This window comes from Bicyclus anynana, chromosome Z (assembly GCF_947172395.1).
Source record: "Bicyclus anynana chromosome Z, ilBicAnyn1.1, whole genome shotgun sequence".
In the NCBI taxonomy this organism is placed as follows: domain Eukaryota; kingdom Metazoa; phylum Arthropoda; class Insecta; order Lepidoptera; family Nymphalidae; genus Bicyclus; species Bicyclus anynana.
The window spans coordinates 2331293-2354698 of record NC_069110.1 but is presented as its reverse complement, the minus strand read 5'-3'; the positions used below and the strand labels follow the sequence as shown (position 1 = coordinate 2354698).

Here is a 23406-nt window from a genome sequence, read left to right as displayed (position 1 = left end):
CTATTTTTTTGATGTTTGTTATTGTCAGGAGAAAAAATTGTAGGGGTAGGATAGAGGTAGGGTAGAGTAAAAGTAGGGTAGTGGGTAGGGTAGGGACAGGGTAGGGATAGGGTAGGGGTAGGGTTGGGTAGGGTTAGGGCATGGGCAGGGGAAGGGTAGGGGTAGGAGTAGGGTATGATAGGGATAGGGAAGAATTGCACATAAGTCAAAACGAAGCTTGACCGGGTCCGCCAGTTTATCTGTCAAACACTTAAACGAAGAATAAACGGGGTATGCACGCTTGGTTAAGATAAACGCCCGATTTACGTCCTTAACCAGCATATGAGCTGTGGTGAACAGGAACTTAACGGCGTTTAACTTATTTAAACGGTTGATTATGTTTAAACGAATGTCGGTGAACTCGAACCTTAATATAAATATTAAGAAGATTAAAGATTTGTCGATTGTTTATTTGTTTGTTAGCATTCAATAGCAACTGAAACTACTAAACCGATTTGAAAAATTATTTCACTGTGGGAGGCTACGCTACCCGAGTAATAATAGCGCTGTCTTCTTGAGGTATAAAACCTCTAGCATTGATGTTCTGCTTCTTGGTTCCAATGGACTCGGCGGTAGGATTAGATTAACCTTATTTTATTATTATAGCCTTTTATATTCGTCGTATTTGCTTTACAAGGTTAGTCGTCGATTAAATGAAATTACCGGAGAAAGCAAGCTCAATTATAAAAAATGGAATTAACAGTATTGATATTTATTTAAAATACTTCTATTCTTAGAAGGAGTATATTTTTGGTATATTTTCATAAAATTTTCTGTAATATAATTTACTAGCGGACGCCCGCGACTTCGTCCGCGTAAAAATTGATGTAAACTTCTCTACCTCTACCTTACCCTGCTCTTAAACCTACCCAACCCTACCCTACCCTACCCTACCCCTACCTTACTCCTACCCTACCGCTAACGCTAACCCTTCCCTCCCCCACCTTACCCTACCCTAACCCTACCCGTAACCTATCCATACCCTATCCTACCCTACCCCTAATCTACCCCTACCCTACCCCTACCTTACTCCTACCCTACCACTAACCCTAACCCTTCCCTACCCCTACCTTATCCCTACCCTAACCCTACCCTACCCGTATCCTACCCCTACCCTACCCGTACCCTACCCCCACCCTACCCTACCCTATACATTCCATATCCTTCCCCTACCTCTACCTTGCCCCTACCCTACACTACCCCTACCTTATCCGTACCCTACCCTACACTTTCCCTAAATTACCCCTACCCTACCTCTATCCTACCCCTTCCCTACCTCTATCCTATCCCTACCCTCAGCAAAATTGGTCCAGCCTTTTGTGCGTGGTGCTATGACCAAAAGACTATAATTTCCCAAGCGACTTCTATGCTAATACGATAAAGAGGTAAAGTTTGTGTGGTTATCGGGGGTAATCTCTGGATCTACTGGACCGATTTGGAAAATTTTTTTACCAATAGAAAGCTACATTATTTGCGAGTGTCATAGGCTATGTTTGGTCCTCATATTCATACGGGAACGGGAACCACGTAATTGAAACCGCGGGGCGTCATATAGCGGCATTTCTGCGACTTTCAGAAATTTTGTATTATCTCCGAAACTATATAACTAATTAACATACTGTAAAGGAAAAATCTTATCTCTATAATATCCTTGTGATTATTAAATCATTTATTTTGTTAAGGATTTAAGTTTAGTTGTGTAAATAATGACGTAAACCTTAGTTTAAAATTTAAATAATTTATTAAAGTACTAAAGGTACTATATCTGCTAAAATATAAAAGATAGATATATGGTGTCGCGGACTTTTTTGTAGAACTTTTAAAGGTTCAAAAAGCCTCCATACATTTATTTCAGTTATACGCAATGGTTGTGGCAGCGCATGCGAATAAGTAAGTTTTTCGGTCTGACCTGTAAGAGAAAACCCGCGATATCTCAGTAGTTATATATGATAGAAATATAAAATATAGCCTATAGCACTCCCCGATAACGTAGCATTCTACTGGTGAAAGAATTTTTCAAATCGGTCCAGTAGTTCCGAAGATTACCCCATTTCAAAAAATTGTTACAAACTTACAAACTTTACCTCTTTATAATCTATATCTATACTAATATTATAAAGAGGTAAAGTTTGTAAGTTTGTAAGTTTGTCACATTTTTTAAATGGGGTAATCTTCGGAACTACTGGTCCGATTTTAAAAATTCTTTCACCAGTAGAATGCTACATTATCGGGGAGTGCTATAGGCTATATTTTATATTGGTATCATATATATTAGCCGAGTTATCACAATTTTTGTCATACAAGTCGGACTAAAAACCTTTTAAACAGACTTATTCGCATGCGCTGCCTTAACCATTGTGTAAAATTGAAATTAATGCATAGAGACTTTATGTATCTTTAAAATATCTACAAAAAAGTCCGCGACGCCATATATCTATCTTCTATATATTAGCAGATATAGTACCTTTTGTGTTTTAAAAATTATTAATTTTATATACATAGGTTTACGTCATTATTTATACAACTAAACTTTAATCCTTATTAAAATAAATTATTTAATAATCACAAGGATATTATGGAGATAAGAATTGCCCTTTACAGTATGTTAATTACTTAAATAATTTCGGAGATAGTACAAAATTTCTAAAAGACGCAGAAATTCCGCTATATGACGCCCGGCGCTTTCATTTACGTAGTTCCCGTTCCCGTGTGAATATGGGGATCAAACATAGCTTATGACACTCGCAAATAACGTAGCTTTCTATTGGTAAAACAATTTTCCAAATCGGTCCAGTAGATCCAGAGATTACCTCCTACAACCACACGAACTTTACCTCTTTATATTATTAGCATAGAAGTCTCTATTTCTCTTGGTCATACCACCACTCTCGAAGGACTGGACCGAGGGGGTAGGGTAGATGTAGGGGTTGGGTAGGGTAGGGTTGGGGTAGGGGTAGGGTAGGGGTAGGGTAGGGTAGTGGTAGTAGTAAAGTTGACATCGAAATTTACGCGGACGAAGTCGCGGGCGTCCGCTAGTATTAGTATAGATTGAGCACGGGCAGCTTCTAGTTTTCGGCCTAAGAGGCCGTACAGACTACTTTAGTAATCTTGTCTAGTACGAGCAATTTTTGGATTCACCGCCCAAAAATCGTTTCGCACTCGAAATATTAAAGTAGGCTGTATGGCTTTTATGCAGTCAAAATATTTTTTTTTTATATAATCTCTACGGTTCTGAGTTCTAGCTCTTTTGATTGGCCTGTAAACGACGAATGACAAGGTACCTTAGATACATAGAACTCTTTGCCATGATGATTACGAGCTTAGTACAAGTAATGATTACGAGTGCGACATGTAAATCAATATGTCCTTTTTTATGAAGTCGGTTAAAAGGAATATTTTCAAGAAATCTTGTTCGCCATTTTACTTACGACATTAATTTCAATATGCTAAAACAACATCTACATTTTCGTAAATATAAGTCCCGGTATACATCGTTCCATTTTAAAAACAATGAAGTTTAATAATGTCTAAGCAACTTGTCACTACCATGATTGTCAGTCCACTATTGGAGTAATGATGGACTTAGAAATAGAACTCTTACTCACCAATTAGAGTGACCACTCTGTTCCGATGCAAGTTGACATTTCATTGCAGCAGGCCGACGAAGGTTTTTGACACAGAGCTCGTCTGGAGGAAAATTACAACCGCCATGGTTGTAATTTTCCTTCCTAATTCCATCACTCTCAGCATTGCTGAGTTCCGGTCTGCAGGGCATGCTTGTCGGTGTAGTGTAATTACAGAGTTATGAAATGTATCTAGGTCTCCAGTTGATTGACACAAGGCCTTTGTACCTAAGACATACTCATTGCATACCGAGCGAAGTGTTGGTCAATTTTAAAGCGATGGTGTTGATGAGTTTATAAGCGATGGCTGAGCAAATTAGTCTAATTCTTGTACGCTATTTAATTTTGTGCAGCAGATAGTGCATACCGCTTGTATGCCAGGATTTGATGAAAAATTCCGAAAGGAACCTACTTGAATTTGCGTCAGTGAATCTTTCTCTAAAGAGGGGGCACATTGAAGTTAAAACCAAGGTTGTATATTGACATATGTTATTAAAGCACTACACATCGCTGGATTTGATCACAGGACAGGATCATATTGGAATAATGTGTACCGGGCTTATCACTTATGTTTGTCTAAAGATTTATCCACCCACATCCACCTCATAACAATTATGTAAATATGCTCATCCGAATACCTTCTGCCATCACAATTATCGCCGATCCAGTGCCCATTAATCCACTCAAATGCACCCGATATATGAATATTAATGAGTCGGGTATAAAAGCTGCTGAAATTCGTGGTTTCAGCACACACTCCTCTTTCAGTCGACTCGCAACACAGCAAAAGTTCAGCTATGAAGACTCACACCGTAGTTCTGCTCCTGGCCTTCCTGGGTAAGTTATTTACTGAATATCACATTTAATTGAATATCACATTTTTCTTTTTCGTGTAACCAGTAGGCCAAAGATGGGCGCCACGACATACTCGTATCTCGAATAGACAAAGTGACTTAATATTGTCGACGAATAGTGCCGAACTGGAAATATCGCTCAGGTTTGGCCGCTTTTGGTTGACTGTGTCTTTTTATCATCACGAGATTCAAAATTACAAGCGCGGTTTCAAGAGCCTATACTCTATATTATTCAAAAATATAGGAACAGTTGCGAAAATATTGCAGAGCTGTTATTACTCTAATCTCAAATTCGAATTCGAATTCTTAAATTGGAGTCATACTTTCAGTCATACTTGCAGGAACTTTCTTTTGCTATTTCCATTTATTTGAGATTTAATTTTATTTTTAACACATTTGCTCGTAAAATATGTGTTGTTTCAACAATTTCAATATTGTAATGTATATGTAGGTATTTATTTCAAAAATACGGCCGAGTTACTATACTGCTTGTATATTTTTACTGTGCTATACCTTTGGCCAAGGCTCGAGCTGCAATATCACCTCGGCTGTAATTTTCAACTTATCGCACTCATAACTTATTGTACTATTATAAAACTATTAATGATTTTAATGCATTCTCTATTATCTACAGGTCTCGCATCGGTAGTGTCTTCTCAATCCGTCTATTGCGGTCGCCGTTTGGCCATGGCTCTGGACCTGGTCTGCGACGGGCACTTGATCAAGCGATCCGAGATGAAACGCGAGCCTGTCGAGCCGCAGTGGCCGTGGATCGAAGCGCAGCAAGCTCTGGGCGGCGGCTTCCGGCGCAAGCGACAGGTGGTGGCGGAGTGCTGCGACAAGCCGTGCACCGTGGACGAGCTCATGACCTACTGCCACTGAACGATTCACACACCGACTTTTTGGGGGGTGGTGACGACCTGGCAAATGTTTTAATGGACCTGAAAATATATGTTACTCGTATTATTATAATATAATGTAATCCTTCGCATCATGTTACGTCTTTTATTCGTGAATGTCAACTACGTTTTTTGAAAACCCATTTTCCAATTTCCAAGAGTATGGAGGTATCGTGGGATAAGTCTTTGAACATTATGAGAGGTTTTAGGTAGGATTTAGGGATCCATTATAGGATCCATAGGAGCTAATTTTTGTTAAAGTCAAGTGTCCCTGCCCTCTACCAGCTAAACAGTTGTATAATGGATACGTGAAAAAATTATAGAATAAAAAATTCACCATAGTAGGATATATATCCTAATCTCGTAAATTTTTGATTAATGAAACTACAAGGAAACCTTTTTATACGGTATCTATAGAAAACTTAAGAGTTTGGCTAATGAAAGTAGAGATTGAAATCACCCGGCAAATTTAAAAAAAACGGAGTGAGCTCTAAAATTATAGTGCAAATGTTGTAATAACTGAGTTTAATACTTAAAATAAAGGTAGTAATGTATTCACAAATAAAAAAATAGTTATATCAAATTATGAAAACGTATGTTTTTTATATTTGTTTAAATAATTTTTTAAATCTGGCAGGCGATTTCAGACTCTACTTTCTTTATTCAAACTCTAACAGTTTAGTCGCAATAGCTTTAAAACGAGTAATAGTCGACCAACTTAAAAATGACTTAAAAAAAGTAATTGGAAATCGTAAATTGCATACTAATTCTTCAATTATCTTTGTAATTAACAACAGTTAATCAAAAAGATAAAATTGTCAGTAAGTCAGCTACGGAACCCTATACTGTGCGTGGCACGATACGCACTTGGCCAGTTTTTTTTTTAATTTTAGCTTTATTATGTTATTTACATCAACGCTCAAAAGGCGCCTTTATTCATTCCACTAGATTGTATTTTATTTGATTGCAACTCTAGATTGCAACATAGATAATATTCATTTTAGTGGTGAGCGTTCAAAGATTACTATTAGTCTGTGGTTTAGTTAGTTTATAGTTGGAACCATATTTTAAGCAGGGCCTATAAGGACTTGTATCCAAGGACGTAAAATAAATTAAAAAAAAAAAAAAAAAATAGTTGGAACCCAAAACCGACAAACTTTGTTGTGAAAGTCAATTGTTTGTCTATGATTTCTGCTTTATTTGACGTCCCCGTCTGTGCTATCTAGTCTATGAAAGTACAAAGTAGGTCTCGAAAATATTTTTTGTGTTAGAAAAGTATGTAATCGACGAAACATTTGCGTATTTCTAATATTTATGTGCAATTAACACTTTCGGTATAGTTGAAATATAATTATTTGAGTGAAATGTAAAAGGAGTACTTGTAAAGTCTTTAAACTGGATACTTCTCAACAGGTGTTTCCGTATCGAAAGGATTTACTCCAAACATATTTCTTGGTGTACCGTCTTAATTAAACACTTCAACACTTCAGTGATCATGTCTGCTGTGAAAACATGTTGCAATGCTGTAAACAACATGCTCAAATAGATATTTTACTAAAGCGCAGGTATTTTCGACAGCAAAGCAATTCCCTGAACATTTCAGAAGTTAACGGTTCAATTGATAGAATTTTGTGACTAAACATAAAGAATCAATAATGGGCCTGCTTATTTCGAAAATTTGGAATCTGTTCGGAAACGAAGGTAAGAGTTATAAAATATTTCAATATCATTATCTGCCTACAGTAAAATTAAATTAGTATAATCACTTCACATCTTTAGAATATTTTTGAGTGTTGTACATAATGATCATATGTATTAGGTAGTTAAATATGAACCTCACAAGTTGCGACCAATCAAGTGCTTTTAGTCTTGACTGAGTAAATAGTTACTGTTTTTAAAAAACCTAATCATAGATTGAGTCTGCAAAGATCACCACAATATGCTTGTTGTATGTTTAAAATTCTCTGGCATGCAGGTTTCCTCACAATGTTTTTCCTTCACTGGACACGTGATATTTAATTTCTTAAAATGCACACAACTGAAAAGTTGGAGGTGCATGCCCCAGGCCAGATTTGAACCCACACTCTCCGGAGTCAGAGGCAAAGGTCATATCCACTGGGCTATCATGGCTCCATATTCTCAGAGATATAGGTAGAATATACTTGTATCTATTCCATCTTCAACTATTTTGTCACTTAATAAAAAGTGACATCTCAGTTAAGACTAACTTGTAATAAAAAAATAAAGAACTTTAATATGTATTTCAGAACACAAGCTGGTTTTGGTGGGGCTAGATAATGCAGGAAAAACTACAATATTGTACCAGTTGCTGCTGGGCGAAGCTGTCCACACCCGCCCCACTATTGGCTCCAATGTCGAGGAGGTTGTTTGGAGGAATCTTCGCTTCGTCATGTGGGATCTCGGTGGCCAACAGAGCCTAAGATCTGCATGGAATACCTATTACACCAACAGTGAAGTAAGTGTTATGCTAAAGAAATATACAAAAAATTCTTGGGTTGATTTTTGCAGTCCTGTGTCTGAAATGAGTAACTTAGGGTGCAAATCATTTTGTAGAGTTCATGCCAATTTATATTTGTATAGGACAAAATGACAAATGAGCAGCATAACCGAAAATATCTCTCTCTCTTTTGTCCTATCGGCAAGACAAAGCCCTTGACTACTAGCCATTGATCAATCAACAATATGTTGTTGTGATAATGACATATATTGTAAGTCACATCTTAAACTTCATCATCATCATCATCATAATATTAGCCGATGGATGTCCACTACAGGACATAGGCCATTTGCAGGGACTTACCAACAAATCCTGAGCCAAATCCAGCATCCAGCGAATTCCTGAGACTTACTTGTTGACTGACAATATTGTCAGTCCATCTGATGGGGGGTCAACTAACATTGCGTTTGCATATTGGTTGTCATTCCAGTATCCTGGGACCCCAATATTCATCGACTCTTAGAACTACGTGCTCCACCCATTGCTATTTCAGCTTTGCGACTTGCTGAGCTATGTCAGTGTCTTTGGTTCTTCTGTGGATATTTTTGACTTACTGGATTAATATACAAAATCAATGTTTCTTGTTTTGTCACTAACACTAGCCTACATCTATGTAAACCTGTGTGTACACAAATAAACCATACCCATTACCATATTTTGACATTTTTCACTGCTAAGATACTTAAGGTGACTGTAAAATTTATTGTGTGTGGCTAGCGTAATGTAAAACTATATTTTTGAGTTGTAATTTAAAAAGTAAATAACTGTTTGCTGGTAAATCATAATTAAAAGTTATGCTTTATCTAACAAAGTAGTAGCAGTAAATATTTTGTTTGAGACTTTATTTTGTGACTTAGAAACAAAAGTCTGTTGTGTTAAGCACTCAAGTTGTCACTTTTACTTTCTGTACACAAACATGTGTACAGAAAGTAAAAGTTAATTAATAATAATTAAAAAATCCTATAAGTTTGCTGTGCGGCAGTCCTTCTAGTGAAGGTCTGCCGCACAGCAAACTTATAGGACACACTTGACAAGTGCTGTGTTGCTGGTTGCTCAAACCCTGACCTGAATTGTCCCTTGAGATAGGTGTTAAACATATACGCAGAAAGTTGTTTTCAAAATTCTTTTATTTGCTGTGCGACATTTGTGTGCCTAGTGAAGTTCCTGCAACATACTATGCTGAATTGTCTTCTGAGTTGGGTGACACATAATATATTTTAATAGTTTATAATAAAAAAAAATAATCAAATCCTAATAGTTTCCTGTGCGGCAGTCCTAGTGAAGTTCTTGCAATGTGCGTTTTTGCCCGCTGACCATAACTCTGAGCTAAATTATCTTTTATTAAAGTATTTATTGTACTAGGCTTGCTATGCGTGTTTATTTTTGCTGTGATATTTGACTTTAAAAATATGTTTTTTTAAGAAAGAACCAAGTTCAAGAAGAAGACTCCTACAATCTCTGAGCTATTTCATTGACCTGTTTCAGTTTGTGATAATGGTGATAGACTCGACGGACCGACAGCGGCTCAGCATCAGTCGCGAGGAGCTGCACCGCATGCTGACGCACGAAGAGCTCAGCAGGGCAGGCCTGCTCGTGTTTGCGAACAAACAGGTGAGCTATCTTCCTCGGGTTGAAGGGGATTGGGTGGGAATAGACTCGAGGGATGGGCAGTGGCTCTGCAGCAGTCGTGCGAAGCTGACCTAAGTTTACTGTTAGGGTATCTGTATGTGGACCCTACTGAAGCTTACAATCCAAAGACACTTTCCAGAAAAACTGGAATTCTGCCTTTTTGAATATTTTTCTTTTTATCATAAATCAACTAATCTATCTTTATAACACTCGGTAACAGTCGTTTAGTTTTTTATAATCACATAATTCCCATTTTATCGCATGGCAATGAACCACCACATGTGATATGGTTCATTATCAAAGCTATTTGTAGTCTTAAAAATAAGGAAGTGTTATCAACTAAAAGTCACTAAGAATAGAAAAGGGCCCCTTAATTAAATTGTGTGAATTTATTGCCCATTATGAGAGGCCTTGTTACTTTATATCAATAATCATACCTTTTGAGTTCAATTACTAAGATATGAGATATAGATCTCCTGGGTGTCGATATTTCGGCTACCATAAATTTCGGTTTGATCCATAGAAGTTGAAGTCAAAACTGCTACCTTTGCTATGTACCACTAGGCTGCTTTGCATGCTGTGGATCAACAGCTGCAGTATAGATTAAAAAAAACAAAAGAAAAACTTGAGAAAACATAGTTATTTTGAAATTGCAGACAGACACTTTAGTTTTATTTATATGTATTGATGCGAATATTGATGTATTGATGATTAAGTGTAGTTTATATAAAACTAATTGGATATTTCTTATCTATCTGAGCAGTTCTCATTAGCCCACGGTAAATTCCGGTCTTGGAGGAATTCTGAGATAAAAAGTACCTTACATTTTGCTCGATACTCGAAGCTTTTGCTCGAACCTCCTCTATATTTCAGTGAAAGTACCATTAAAATCGTTTTAGCTGTTCAAGGGATTTAGCCCAGACAAACTCAAACCACAAAAATGGATCTGATTCACCTTGTACTCAAGGTTCTAGACCATGCTCTAACTGGCGTAAAATAACAATTTATAAACGCCACTTGTGTAAACATTTGCTCTGACGTCACATGTCTTCAAACATGTTTGCTGATAACATTCAAATATTACATAAATTAAGATAATTACAATTCAAGATCCATGTGAGTAAACCGACTTCAGAATAAGACTATACTTCTAATATTAAGACCAACGAGACAACATTAAGAATGTAAATTGTCTTTACGTTTTCGGGCTTAAGACTTTATGTTTGTGCAATGCTATGTTGTAAAGTGTGCTATAAAAATTGTTCTTTTCTTTGGAAGTACTGCCGTCATGCTTATTGCTGACCGATCAGTTATCATTCCTCGCGTTCCTTTTTCTCTTGTCTTTCTCTCGTTTCCCTCCGAACCATTATTGTTCGAAGCGTGTTAGCGCATTTGTGCCATTCGTCTTCGCACGCTAACATGCGAGCAACAAGAGTTTGCACATTAAACTCTCCTGCTGCCTGGGCTTCTGCTGTCACGTCTGCACATCCCGGGCATTCAAATAGAGCATGCCTCGGACTGTCCTCTTCTCCGCAGAAGTAGCATTGTTCAAGCAAAGCCTTTGAAATGGCGAAGAGGTAGGTATTAAACACTCCGCGATATATGAGCTGTGAATAGAGCCATGATAGCCCAGTGGATATGACCTCTGCCTCCGATTCCGGAGGGTGTGGGTTCGAACCTCCAACTTTTCAGTTGTGTGCATTTTAAGAAATTAAATATCACGTGTCTCAAACGGTGCAGGAAAACATCGTGAGGAAACCTGCATACCAGAGAATTTCTTAATTCTCTGCGTGTGTGAAGTCTGCCAATCCGCATTGGGCCAGCGTGGTGGACTATTGGCCTAACCCCTCTCATTCTGAGAGGAGATTCGCGCTCAGCAGTGAGCCGTATATGGGTTGATAACGCGGGGCCAGGGCGCCCTGTTTGCCCGAGACATGAGGCTTATTTCTGTTTTAGCTATCACCACGATGGAAAGATCGTCCGCGAAGCCCAATACTTGTACCCCTTCTTCTTGCTCAAGCGAGTAAACGCCGTCATTGTCCGTGGAACCCCGCTACAGATAGTTATTACCTCTATCACTCCCTTATTGTCTTTGACGATTATACTTCTGTCCTCTAGATAGCTACTTAAGAGGTTTTGTATGTAACCCGGTAGACCTCTTTTTCTTATTTCTAAGAAAAAATCCTTCCAAGTAGCAGAATTAAACGCGTTTCTGTCGTCGTGACATATTAGAGCACATAGCCTTCTGGTCCTGCGTGTGCTCTGCCCCGCCACTGCAGCGGTTTCTACCACCTTCTAGATAACCATTAGTGTAGATCGGCCTTGCCTGAAACCGTACTAGTGTTCTGAGAGGCCCCCATGTTCTGGTAGGAGCTTGTCTATTCTATTCACTATTATGAGGCTAAGGTGTCTCAAGTTGATGGCCTCAGGACTTTTGTAGTTTGACATGTTTCTTGCAAAGTGCTACTATGTTTATAGGCAATAGTTTTCTACTTACAGCTTAAATTGGACCTTGGAGGCTAGGCTAAAATCCCGGAAAATAAACGAAATGGTTTCTGCGGGATTAGTAAGACACTGAACCGCGTGTGTCTGCTTGTTATTTATAATACTTCAATCAATGGTCATGTTTCAGGACGTGAAAGGCTCCATGACGGCGGCCGAGATATCGGAACAGCTAGCCCTGACGTCCATCAAGCAGCATCCGTGGCACATCCAGGCGTGCTGCGCTCTCACCGGCGAAGGGTATGTGTCAGTCGTTGTTTATAATATGTCAGGACGTGTCAGGCTCTATGAGGGCGGCCGAGATATCAGAGCAGCTGGCCCTGACGTCCATCAAAAGCGTCTATGGCACATCCAGGCGTGCTGCGCTCTCTCCGGCGAAGGGTTCGTGTAAGCCGTTGTTTACATATGTCAGGACGTGTCAGGCTCTATGAAGGCGGCCGAGATATCAGAGCAGCTGGTCCTGACGTCCATCAAAAGCGTCTATGGCACATCCAGGCGTGCTGCGCTCTCTCCGGCGAAGGGTTCGTGTAAGCCGTTGTTTACATATGTCAGGACGTGTCAGGCTCTATGAAGGCGGCCGAGATATCAGAGCAGCTGGCCCTGACGTCCATCAAAAGCGTCTATGGCACATCCAGGCATGCTGCGCTCTCTCCGGCGAAGGGTTCGTGTCAGCCGTTGTTTATAATATGTCAGGACGTGTCAGGCTCTATGAAGGCGGCCGAGATATCAGAGCAGCTGGCCTTGACGTCCATCAAGCAGCATCCGTGGCACATCCAGGCGTGCTGCGCTCTCTCCGGCGAAGGGTTCGTGTCAGCTGTTGTTTATAATATGTCAGGACGTGTCAGGCTCTATGAAGGCGGCCGAGATATCAGAGCAGCTGGCCCTGACGTCCATCAAAAGCGTCTATGGCACATCCAGGCGTGCTGCGCTCTCCGGCGAAGGGTTCGTGTCAGCCGTTGTTTATAATATGTCAGGATGTGTCAGGCTCTATGAAGGCGGCCGAGATATCAGAGCAGCTGGCCTTGATGTCCATCAAGCAGCATCCGTGGCACATCCAGGCGTGCTGCGCTCTCTCCGGCGAAGGGTTCGTGTCAGCCGTTGTTTATAATATGTCAGGACGTGTCAGGCTCTATGAAGGCGGCCGAGATATCAGAGCAGCTGGCCTTGATGTCCATCAAGCAGCATCCGTGGCACATCCAGGCGTGCTGCACTCTCACGGACAAAAGGTTCGTGTCAGCGTTGTTAACGAGACTAACAAAAGTTATTTTGTGTGCTAGTTCTACAGGTTTGCAGTTTTCTGTTATGTATCATAGGACACCAAGGGCTAGTATAAGGTTTTTAACTATTCGAACATATTAATTCCTTCTTTAGTTTATCTTCATATTGATCCCTAGGGTACAAGTTTATGCAAAAATTAACTTATTACAAAATGCAAAAAGCTGGTATACTTAAAACTGATTAAGTTTGTTTGTGTTTTTTAGATTGCATTTGGGCTTGGAGTGGATCGCGAGTCGCATCAAGAAGAAATAACTCCTTAGTCCTTTACTTCTAAGAGTGGGTTTATAGTATATATTATATTATAAGTATATTTTTCATACACAATTATGAAATAAATATTATAAATAGATTGTACACTCGTATCCAAAATCATTGAGTTATCACATTGTAATTGTTTTGTTGTTGTATTCTGTGCTCGCCATTACTTCGCCTGTGCTGCCTTTGTGTAGTTACCAAGTGCCTATTTACTTGGTAACTGAAATAAATATTCACGCTGTGTTTCATAATAGTAGTACAAGTACCGGCACGAATCTATAGAGCTGTCTTTTATTGCACAGAAGTAAAAAGTAAGGTATCATGGGGGCTAGAGGAATGAAAGGTGGGCGTGCGTAGCGACTCTCCAGTCCGAGGAATTAGCTTTGTAGTTGCATCACACCAATTCACCAGAATAATTGTCTGTCACTTTTTTAAAAATGACGAGGTAAACTTACACATCGAATTTGATATTAAACACCAGTAAATATATTTTGTGTCCTTATAGTACAAACTACTACAAATTCGAATTGATGTGCACACGTGTAAGTCTTAGACAGTCTAACAAACACATTCCTCAGATTTGTTACACAGAATATTTGATTACTTACTTCATCTATGTTCACCAAATTTACCACAGCCACATTTATTGTTAGATTCTCGATTCCAATTATTTCATTATTAATAATACAAAAGATATAATAATAATAGATATAATTTTTGATGGCCTCCGAGGCGCAGCAATATGCTTGGTGGATTTACAATATGGAGCTGGGGCGATTGAGGTTTTCTTAATTGGTCCAGGTCTGGCTGGTGGGAGGCTTCTGTCGTGGCTTGTTACCACCCTACCGGCTAAGTCGTACTGCCAAGCGATTTAGCATTCGGGTACGATGACGTATAGAAACCGAAAGGAGTGTGGATTTTCGACCTCCTAACAAGTTAGCCCGCTTCTTAAATATCATCACTTACCATCAGGTGAGATTGTATTTAAGGGCTAACTTGTAAAGAATAATAAAAAAGATAAAAAATCCCATTTTAAAACAATTTTGTTTTCATTCTTTTTGTAACCCATTCAAAGGCTTCTATAAAATCTGTTTTAAAAATCCATGTCCGTCACTAAGTAATTACCAAGCGGCCTGTGACTACGGTCAGTACTACAGGCGAGCACTTGAGCACATCAGGCGAGCACTTGAGTACATACTTTTGTTACCTTACTTGAAAAACTAAATGATTGTGTTTCCATTTACGAGCTTCGTTAGGGAGATGCTTCATCGTGCGTTGCGTCTTTCATATATTTTATATTTTAAATGAAATGCCACATAAAGGTATATGTCACATATCTCAAGTCATAGCTCATTAGACCCACCCGGCCTCGTCGCTAGGCGTCCACTTGTCGTCGACACGTGGACCACGCGTTGCCAACTCGCGGTTCACGCGAGGCAAGCATGTCAACTGCGAGCTATCATCGAGTGGTCCACTCGCATCGTGCGTGGATACCTCGCGATCGAGGTGATCCGTTAATTGTACTGAGTTGATTCCATACGAAGAATACTAACCACTGGAGGCGAGGTGGTGCGGGTCGGGTCCCGGGTGGGTCTAATGAGCTACGATCTTTAAATCATTGCTACGACGCAGTGTTACACTTGTCGATCCATTGTTGTGACTGACTGGGTCCGTGCGTCGATACGTTGCGTCTACGCAACGCAACACACAAATGACTCATCTCCCAAAAAGCTCAGCGCAGAGTTTAACCCCTGTACATTTTGTCATAGCTGTAAGAAAACTTCTCGTGTTAAGTTGTTTACAAATGTGAAAATGTTATTGTATGGTTGCTGTAGAAAGCCTTCTGTTTTAGTTTGTGTAAGCGGACACCAGTGACTCCGTCCGTGTAAAATTGCTTTTTTTTGAGATCCGGTGTTGATGAAACGGACCAAGAGCTCATGTGAATGTTGCCTGAATTCGTTTTCACCTGTACTCAAAACGAAACTCGTTGGGTAGTTTAATTTAGCGCGAACGGACAGTCAAAACAATCTAAAGGCATGTTTGTTTTTGTAGATTCTTTTATCACCTCATATAATTTTTGTTGAAAGAATAAACATTTTTTACTTTGTTAGCATAATAGTGAATCAATGTCTGGGATCCAATCGGATGAAGATCCTGTGGATTTACTACAGCAATGTCTATGGTTCCATTAATGTGTGTCAATTTGGGAATTTACAATTTCTAAAATTACACAGGTTCCAGTACCACAGATTACACTACGATTTAAATAATATGCTTCGGCATAATTATATTTGAATACATTTTTTTATTCCGTCATGTATAACTTAAATAATGATTATAATAAAACAAATGAACTATTGATACTTTGATTTGTATAGCAAACAGAGTTTAAATATTAAAAGATATGCACATTAAGATTGCAGAGCGTTTTATTAGAATCCGTCTGTCCGTCCGTGCTGCCAGTGTAGAAGAGAGGCTCATCTCTCACTTTTGTAACATACTCTTAATAAATAAAATATCTTTAAATATTCTCAATGCTTTTATTTTCAACTACACATTTATTTCTCGAACATAAAACATGTACATTATTATTATTTATTAAATAACCGAACGCATCTCCGTCACCTCCCTATACATTAAACTTAAATAATACATAACGCAGTAAATGAGTACAGTATTCGCCTCGGGACTGACATATTGTCGGTCAGATGTTATGCGCATAGATGACTGGAGCTTGGCAAATTAGACACTCCCATGATAAGCGGGCGACAGGGGGACAGGACTGTGAAGTTGAGTGTGCGGGTATGCGAGGGCATCGCAAACACATCCCCCCGGCCTCCGCGGACCATAGGCAGTGTTACGAACGAATTTGCCAAGCTATAGCATGGAACTGTCGAGTGCTTGGCATCTGTGATGTTGTCGGCTACCAGTCACCTATACAATACAATAGTTAATATTATTAATTTTTACAACAGTGATTTATCACAAAATGCAACTCAAAATATATTTAAATTATTATTATAGTAAAATATATACAATGTGTCGGTTTTATATAACAGTGGTTATATTATGAATTGAAAATAACAGTTAGTGTTGCAGTAGTGAATCATAATATTATTAAGTTGTGCATGTAGATCATTCGGTCACTACGTCACTCGGGGTGCAGATTGACTTCATTTATTACATTGCTGAAAGATATACTTGTATAATTTGTACTACATTAATATACTCTGAGTCCTTATATATTACGGTCTACAATTAAATTATGGAATAAAAACAAAAACACATTCACAAATGAGATTTTTATAGGATACAATTATAATTAATCAATAAATATAAATTAAACAAACTAAGCCTAAAGTATGTAATCACAATGTACAATGGTGATAAGCTCACCATTCTTTGTTATTTTGTAGTTGTCGGAGTATAGCTTTAAGGTTCAAAAACATCCACATTGTTAATTGTGACGTAACATATGAATGTGATATGCACTATACAGGTTTGATACATTTAAAACAAGCACACATTTTACCAATTAATATTATTAATTGTTACAATGTGTGCTAGTTTGCTCTGTGTTTTTATCGTTCAGTGAACTTATCTTTGTACCAAATTCTTATTAATTTTAAAATAATAAACTCCCGAAACTATATCTCTAAAACCTTTGAACTTAAACTATCACCTATAAAATGTACCGTACCGCGTGATGAAAGCTTAAAAATAAATTTCTTTGGAGTTAATTAACAAAAAAACCGTAAATGTAAAATTCTTAACTAATAATAATTTATACTATTTGCCATAATATCTTTTTTATGACCAATGAATGGGGGGGGGGGGGTTGTTATCGAACCCCTACGACCTTTGTGTGAGTCCGCCTTGCCGTGGAGATATTGAGGATTCTATATTTAAACCGACAACTGTCGCAACTATTTTGGGATTTGATGTCTTGGGTGGGGAGGGTCGTACAGAGCAGTCATCACTACGTGCAGCGAAGCGTCGTCGCGGCGTAAGGGCCCAAGGAACGTTGCACGCCGAGGGAGCGCCGCGCCCATGCAGCGCACGCGCGCGGTGCTGGGCGAACAAGCGTACACGCCGCGGCACGCAAGCGCACGCGAGGCGACGTGCTGTGTACTTCCTCCGATTATACTGAGCCTACGCCTAAATTAGGAACTTTACTAACTTCAAATAAGTTGGGATTTAGCAACGTTGGCGCCCTACATAATGTGCTATGAATGTGTTATGGCATGTTAACAATACCGAACTCGACACAGCCCCGACGCAGGATAGCGAGGAATCGCAGTCCGCGGGGGACCGATAAAAAGGCCTCAACCCTGGGAGCGGTTTGAAAGAAGTACCGGGGAAACCAGATCCCCCGTGACGCAACCGGGCAAGGAAGCATTTTCCGGGTTAACCCCGTCGACCTAACTGTGTTGACGTCATAATGCACAACCTGCGTTCGCCATGACGTAGATATCTCCATTTAAGGAGAACGTGATTTCTTGTGGAATGTCGAGAACTTGGTAGCGATTTGGTGACCTCTTTGGGAAAACCGAGGGATTTGTTGGTGAAATTATGGATAAAGTCATCACGTCGAGAAACTACCGTATTATGAAAGATCGTCTTTTCTCACTGGGTGTATTTATCCTACTAATGGTGAATACTTATACCGAAGGTAGTCCATGAAACGACGTGTATTGAGACGAGGCTCCTCGCTCAGGAGCCTTGACCACCGGCTTAAGTTTTATGTACATATATATACAATATTATAAACTTTTAAAAATATATAATCTAATGATAATAAACTAAATTTTAAATTAATATTACAATAATATATAATTAATCATAAAAAGTAACTTTACATTGCTTATCATTTCTGCTGTAATTGCTGCAGCCATTGATGTAACAAACATATAAGATATGATTGATCACAATAACAACATCACACACATTTTAGCTGTGATTGCTGCAACCTTTGATGTAAAAATCACATACATTTTAGCTGTGATTGCTGCAACCTTTGATGTAACAAACACACGTTTCAGCTGTGATTGCTGCAACCTTTGATGTAACAAACACACATTTCAGCTGTGATTGCTGCAACCTTTGATGTAACAAACACACGTTTCAGCTGTGATTGCTGCAACCTTTGATGTAACAAACACACATTTCAGCTGTGATTGCTGCAACCTTTGATGTAACAAACACACATTTCAGCTGTGATTGCTGCAACCTTTGATGTAACAAACACACATTTCAGCTGTGATTGCTGCAACCTTTGATGTAACAAACACACGTTTCAGCTGTGATTGCTGCAACCTTTGATGTAACAAACACACATTTCAGCTGTGATTGCTGCAACCTTTGATGTAACAAACACACATTTCAGCTGTGATTGCTGCAACCTTTGATGTAACAAACACACATTTCAGCTGTGATTGCTGCAACCTTTGATGTAACAAACACACATTTCAGCTGTGATTGCTGCAACCTTTGATGTAACAAACACACATTTCAGCTGTGATTGCTGCAACCTTTGATGTAACAAACACACATTTCAGCTGTGATTGCTGCAACCTTTGATGTAACAAACACACATTTCAGTTGCGGTTGTTCCACCGTATTGTTTTTTGTTTATTTTGATTTTTTGTACCTGAGCAGATGGTCCGTGGTTATGGAACAGCCATTTGGTTCAACTTACTTGCCGGGGTCTATACTTGTATTCATCAAACATACAACTGAATATATTTTAAGCGATTAAATCTTAACTTACTCGATGCTTATACCGACATACACTCGACCGTAACGCATTGAGATCAATAAGTAACTTAAACCTTTATTATTGTAGCTCTATTTCTAATAAAAAAAGAATCCCTATTACTATAAGAGATTCTACTAGTTTGTCGTTATTGAAATTCGTCACGTCAGTAATATTTTGGTCCTGAGGCAGATACGTAATGCTGTCTCGAAAAGAAACGTCCTTTTGAAAAAGGGATAAGATATTACGTACATAATACGCTAAGTTTTGTAAATCGCATACAAAATTTTGAACTTAGTAGATTTTAAATATATTTTTGTATTTTTCAGTTTTTTGTTTCTTTCTATCGCTTTGTTAATGTTGAAGCGAATAATTGTCATTTTATTACGTTAACAGTGTTTGGCGCGCGGATACGTTATTCGCAAGTGAACGGGGCGTTGACACGACATAATGACATGCCACATTAATGCGTTGCATCGTCGCAGCGATGTTGCAACGGAGCTCCGTTGCTACGACAGACAGTGTTCGAATTGTTTTTTTTTTTTAATTTTTAAAGCAAGCCTACAATCTCACCTGATGGTGAGTGATGATGCAACCTAAGACGGAAGCGGGCTAACTTGTTAGTAGGAGGATGAAAATCCACAACCCCTTTCGGTTTCTACACATCGTACCGGAACACTAAATTGCTTGGCGGTACGACGAAGCCTCCCACCAGCCAGACCTGGATCAATTAAGAAATCCTCAATCCAGCCAGCCAACCCGGGATTGGACAGGTTTCATTTGTGTGCATGCTCTTGCACTGTGACGACGCAAAGAGACGCACTAATAAGGTATCTACCTTACAGTGAACCACGACGATTCTGCTTATTAAATATGTGTGGCGATAGTACTTCAAAAGGAGCTCCTATTTCGATGTATTTAAGAGTCGGATTGGATATCTCTAAGAATATATATAGATCGATATATTGTTTTACACATCATTTTGAAAATTTATATCATACATATTAAATGTATGTATGACTATTACAGCATAAAATAGTCTGAAAAGCCCTTCCGGTTTCCACTTTTCCTACGAGTACGGGAATTACATTTTAATTTGAGTGCATTCAGTCGTAGCGATACTGCGTAAACGCGCGCCAAAGCGAAGCTTCATTAGCTTTTACGCGATTAGATCGCTTATAAAATACTTTTTTAAAAAACCACAATTTCGGTTTTACTAGAGAAAAGTTCGGCTATTTCAGGCCCCTATCACTAATGACACTCTAATTGAGCGTCTACGCAGTTTCCTAAAATGGTAAACCGTTGAATAAATATACATATAAATCTGTTACATGCGATCGATCGTGTTGTTTAGAATCGGATCCTGTAAGTCTTCAGTTCCATCGGCTTCAGTTCGATGTCCCGCAGGCCCGCCAGCGACTTGCGCCGGCGCAGGCCGGTGAGGCTCACGGCGGTCACGTTGGCGAGGCGCAGGTTCCCGAACGCGCTGTCCGCCGTGAAGCGCGAGGAGGCACCGCTCGCGTCGCCCACGGAGCAGCTGGTGCCGGGTCGGTGCAGCACCAGGTAAGCTTCGCGACTCGGCGCCTGCTCCGGCGCGTCCTCGGACACCGTGCGCAGGTTGAGCACGTGCAGCGCCGGCGGGAAGCCGCGGGAGAACGCGCCGTGCGAGCGCACCGCCACCTCGCCCTCGCCGGAGTCCACCAGAAACACGCCCGCGGGGTAGTTGAGCGCGCGGCTGAGGCGCTCCGCCGTGCGCGACGGCAGCTCGTAGGCGGGCTCGGGCGCGGGCGCCAGCGGCTCCAGCAGCAGCCAGTTGCGCAGCAGCGTCGGCTTGTTGTCCACCACGCCCTCGCCCACGCCGCGGTGGTCGTCGTACAGCGTGCGCCGGTCCAGCATCACCTCCAGGCGGCCGGGCTCGTAGGCCGCCGCGCCCTGCGCGTGGTCCGTCACGTACGTCAGCCGCGTGCGCTCGTCCTGCAGCCACGCCATCGTCGTCAGCGGGTAGTAGTTGGCCTCCACGCCCAGCTTGCCCACCTTCACTCTCTTCTGGTAGTGGAAGCCGTTCTGGTCGGTGTAGAACTCTGGCACCTCACCGTTCTGCAGGTCGGTTTGCACGCGCATGAACAGTTCGGTCTCGCGGTTCTTGGGCGGGCTCTCGAAGTCGACGAGGTTCTCTATCTGCACGCCGCGCTCGAGCGGCGTGCCCGGTACGGAGTACAGTCGCACGGTGTGCACGAGGAAGGGCAGGTACGCGGTGGAGATCTCGGTGAACACGGGCCCCGCCAGTATTATGATACGTTCGTCCGCGCGTCCGCTGGTGTACTCGGCCAGCACGTCCTCGCGCTCGGGGTCGTCGTAATCCGGCATGAACAGGTAGGCGCCCGAGTGCCGCTGCGCGCTGCGGTACGCGCCAAACTGCACCTCGACGACGTTCCTGTGACGCGAGTCCTTGCGTTGCACCTGTCGCAGCAGGCCGCTGTTGCGGTCGACCAGCAGCTTCAGCGCCGAGTTCTCGATTTGCACATCGCCGGGTTTCATCTTCTGCACGGGGTAGCGGTGCGGCTTGCCGTCAGAGCGTGCGTCGCAACCGTCGCAGTACACGGCGCAGAGGCGCGACGTGTCGACGTGCTCCTCCAGCGCGAAGGTCACGGCAGCCAGCGGCGGCAGAGTGGCGACAAACGCCACCTCGAATTCCAGATCGCTGAGCACGCGTCGCCCGTCCTCGCGCACGTCCACGATGGGTGCCACCTGCGACGGCACGTATTCGCGTCGGCGCGTGTCGAACACTCGGACGTCGGTCGTGTTGGAACGCAGCGTCACCACCTCGACGCGTTCCTCGGCGAGCGAGTTGAACACGACTACTCTCTTCCTGTCGACGAGCGACACGCGCAGGCGGCGCGGCGGCTCCCCGTACGCCTCCCACTCCGTCTCGCTCTGCAGCACGCCCTGCGGCGCGTGCGCGTGCTCCGGCAGCATGAGAGCGCCGAGCGCGGTCTCCTGGAGACGAACACAGTGGTAGACGCTCGTAATGATTTTGGTTCCGTAATCGCTCATGACGTTGGCCTTGGATGTGCCGGTGATGGCATCGTGGTGCTGGAAGAGCCCCAGGCTCCTGCGCGCGGCCACCAACTGCTCATAGGACTTGTCCAACCGGCGGCGGCACGTTTCGCCGTCGTGGCCGCCTTGTGCGAGACTGTTCCACGCCAGCGTGAAGAGGATCTCGGCGCTGCGCAACTGGTGCTCGAACTGGCGCGCCAGGATCTTGAGGTAGGGCCGCGTGGTGTAGTACCCAGACCAGTAGGCGGGCTTGCCCTCGCTGAAGATGTCGGAGTAGACGAAGAAGTCGCCCTTGAGCGTCGGTACGTCGTTGTGCCGCTCGCGGACAGCGGTGAAGTAGTCGGCCGGGGTGCCGAAGGAGACTTCGGCGTGCAGGTCGCTGTGGCTGTTGATGTAGGCGAACATCTTCATGTAGTTGGCGTACTGCGCGTCGAACTCGACGCCGTGCTCGTAGCGGAAGTCGTCGCCCAGCGGGACCAGCACCACGTTGTGCGGCGTGAGCGAGCCGATGCGCCGGTACTGCTCCACGAGCGCGCGCGCCTTGCCCGGCAAGTTGCGCTCGGTGATCTCCTCGTACTTGGCGGTGTACTCGGTGTACTCGCCGGGGATCTTGCGGAAGTCGAAGCCGACGCACACGGCGGGGTGCGGGCCGCACGTCGACTTGATCGAGTAGATGTCGAAGGGCATGTTGTGGACTATCATGGAGGGCTCTTCGTGCTCCCAGCCGGTGACCCAGTAGAACTCCTCGATCTGGCGCTGCGCGAGCCACTGCTTCCAGGCGTAGTGGATCCGCTGTATGATGGTGCCCTCCAGCCCGCTCTGCTCCAGAAGGTGCGGCACGGTGGGGCCGTGGCCGAACGGATCTATGGACCAGCCCGTCTTGGGGGCTACCCCCAGGTTAGTCATCACCCAGTTGTGGCCTGAAAGAAAAAATGTTGTAAATAAACAGAATATTTTTTTTTATTGAATGACATGTGAGCCCTTGAGTGCGATCACA

General features: G+C 42.0%; 3 protein-coding genes across 8 annotated transcripts in view; 2 read left to right on the top strand and 1 right to left on the bottom strand.

The window, feature by feature from the left end:
• Positions 1 to 3264: 3264 nt before the first annotated feature.
• Positions 3265 to 5510, top strand: LOC112045533 (bombyxin A-3 homolog). Its single transcript, XM_052890624.1, has 2 exons — positions 3265 to 4499; positions 5151 to 5510. Exons 1-2 carry the CDS (start codon positions 4460 to 4462, stop codon positions 5396 to 5398), a joined length of 288 nt encoding a protein of 95 aa, XP_052746584.1. The 5' UTR covers positions 3265 to 4459; the 3' UTR covers positions 5399 to 5510.
• A 1112-nt stretch (positions 5511 to 6622) lies between these two features.
• On the top strand, positions 6623 to 16127 carry LOC112045502 (ADP-ribosylation factor-like protein 5A). Its single transcript, XM_024081685.2, has 6 exons — positions 6623 to 6749; positions 6829 to 7116; positions 7683 to 7891; positions 9419 to 9544; positions 12195 to 12304; positions 13546 to 16127. The coding sequence occupies exons 2-6, from the start codon at positions 7071 to 7073 to the stop codon at positions 13592 to 13594; spliced, it is 540 nt and encodes a 179-aa protein (XP_023937453.1). The 5' UTR covers positions 6623 to 6749; positions 6829 to 7070; the 3' UTR covers positions 13595 to 16127.
• LOC112045511 (alpha-mannosidase 2) overlaps positions 16124 to 23406 on the bottom strand; it is a 92538-nt gene continuing 85255 nt past the window's right edge. For 4 of the 6 annotated variants that reach the window (XM_052890540.1, XM_024081711.2, XM_052890542.1 and 1 more), the window contains one exon: positions 16124 to 23329. In XM_052890540.1, the coding sequence (XP_052746500.1) occupies positions 20703 to 23329 (2627 nt within the window). In that variant the 3' untranslated portion in view covers positions 16124 to 20702. The remainder of the gene's footprint in view (positions 23330 to 23406) is intronic. The other 2 variants (XR_008252282.1, XR_008252281.1) reach the window with 2 other exon arrangements.

Coding starts and splice junctions, on each gene's coding strand:
- LOC112045533 (XM_052890624.1), top strand. CDS start 4,460: ATGAAGACTCACACCGTAGTTCTGCTCCTGGCCTTCCTGG. Junction 4,500..5,150: donor TCTGCTCCTGGCCTTCCTGG/GTAAGTTATTTA, acceptor TATTATCTACAG/GTCTCGCATCGGTAGTGTCT.
- LOC112045502 (XM_024081685.2), top strand. CDS start 7,071: ATGGGCCTGCTTATTTCGAAAATTTGGAATCTGTTCGGAAACGAAG. Junction 7,117..7,682: donor GAATCTGTTCGGAAACGAAG/GTAAGAGTTATA, acceptor TATGTATTTCAG/AACACAAGCTGGTTTTGGTG. Junction 12,305..13,545: donor TGCGCTCTCACCGGCGAAGG/GTATGTGTCAGT, acceptor TGTGTTTTTTAG/ATTGCATTTGGGCTTGGAGT.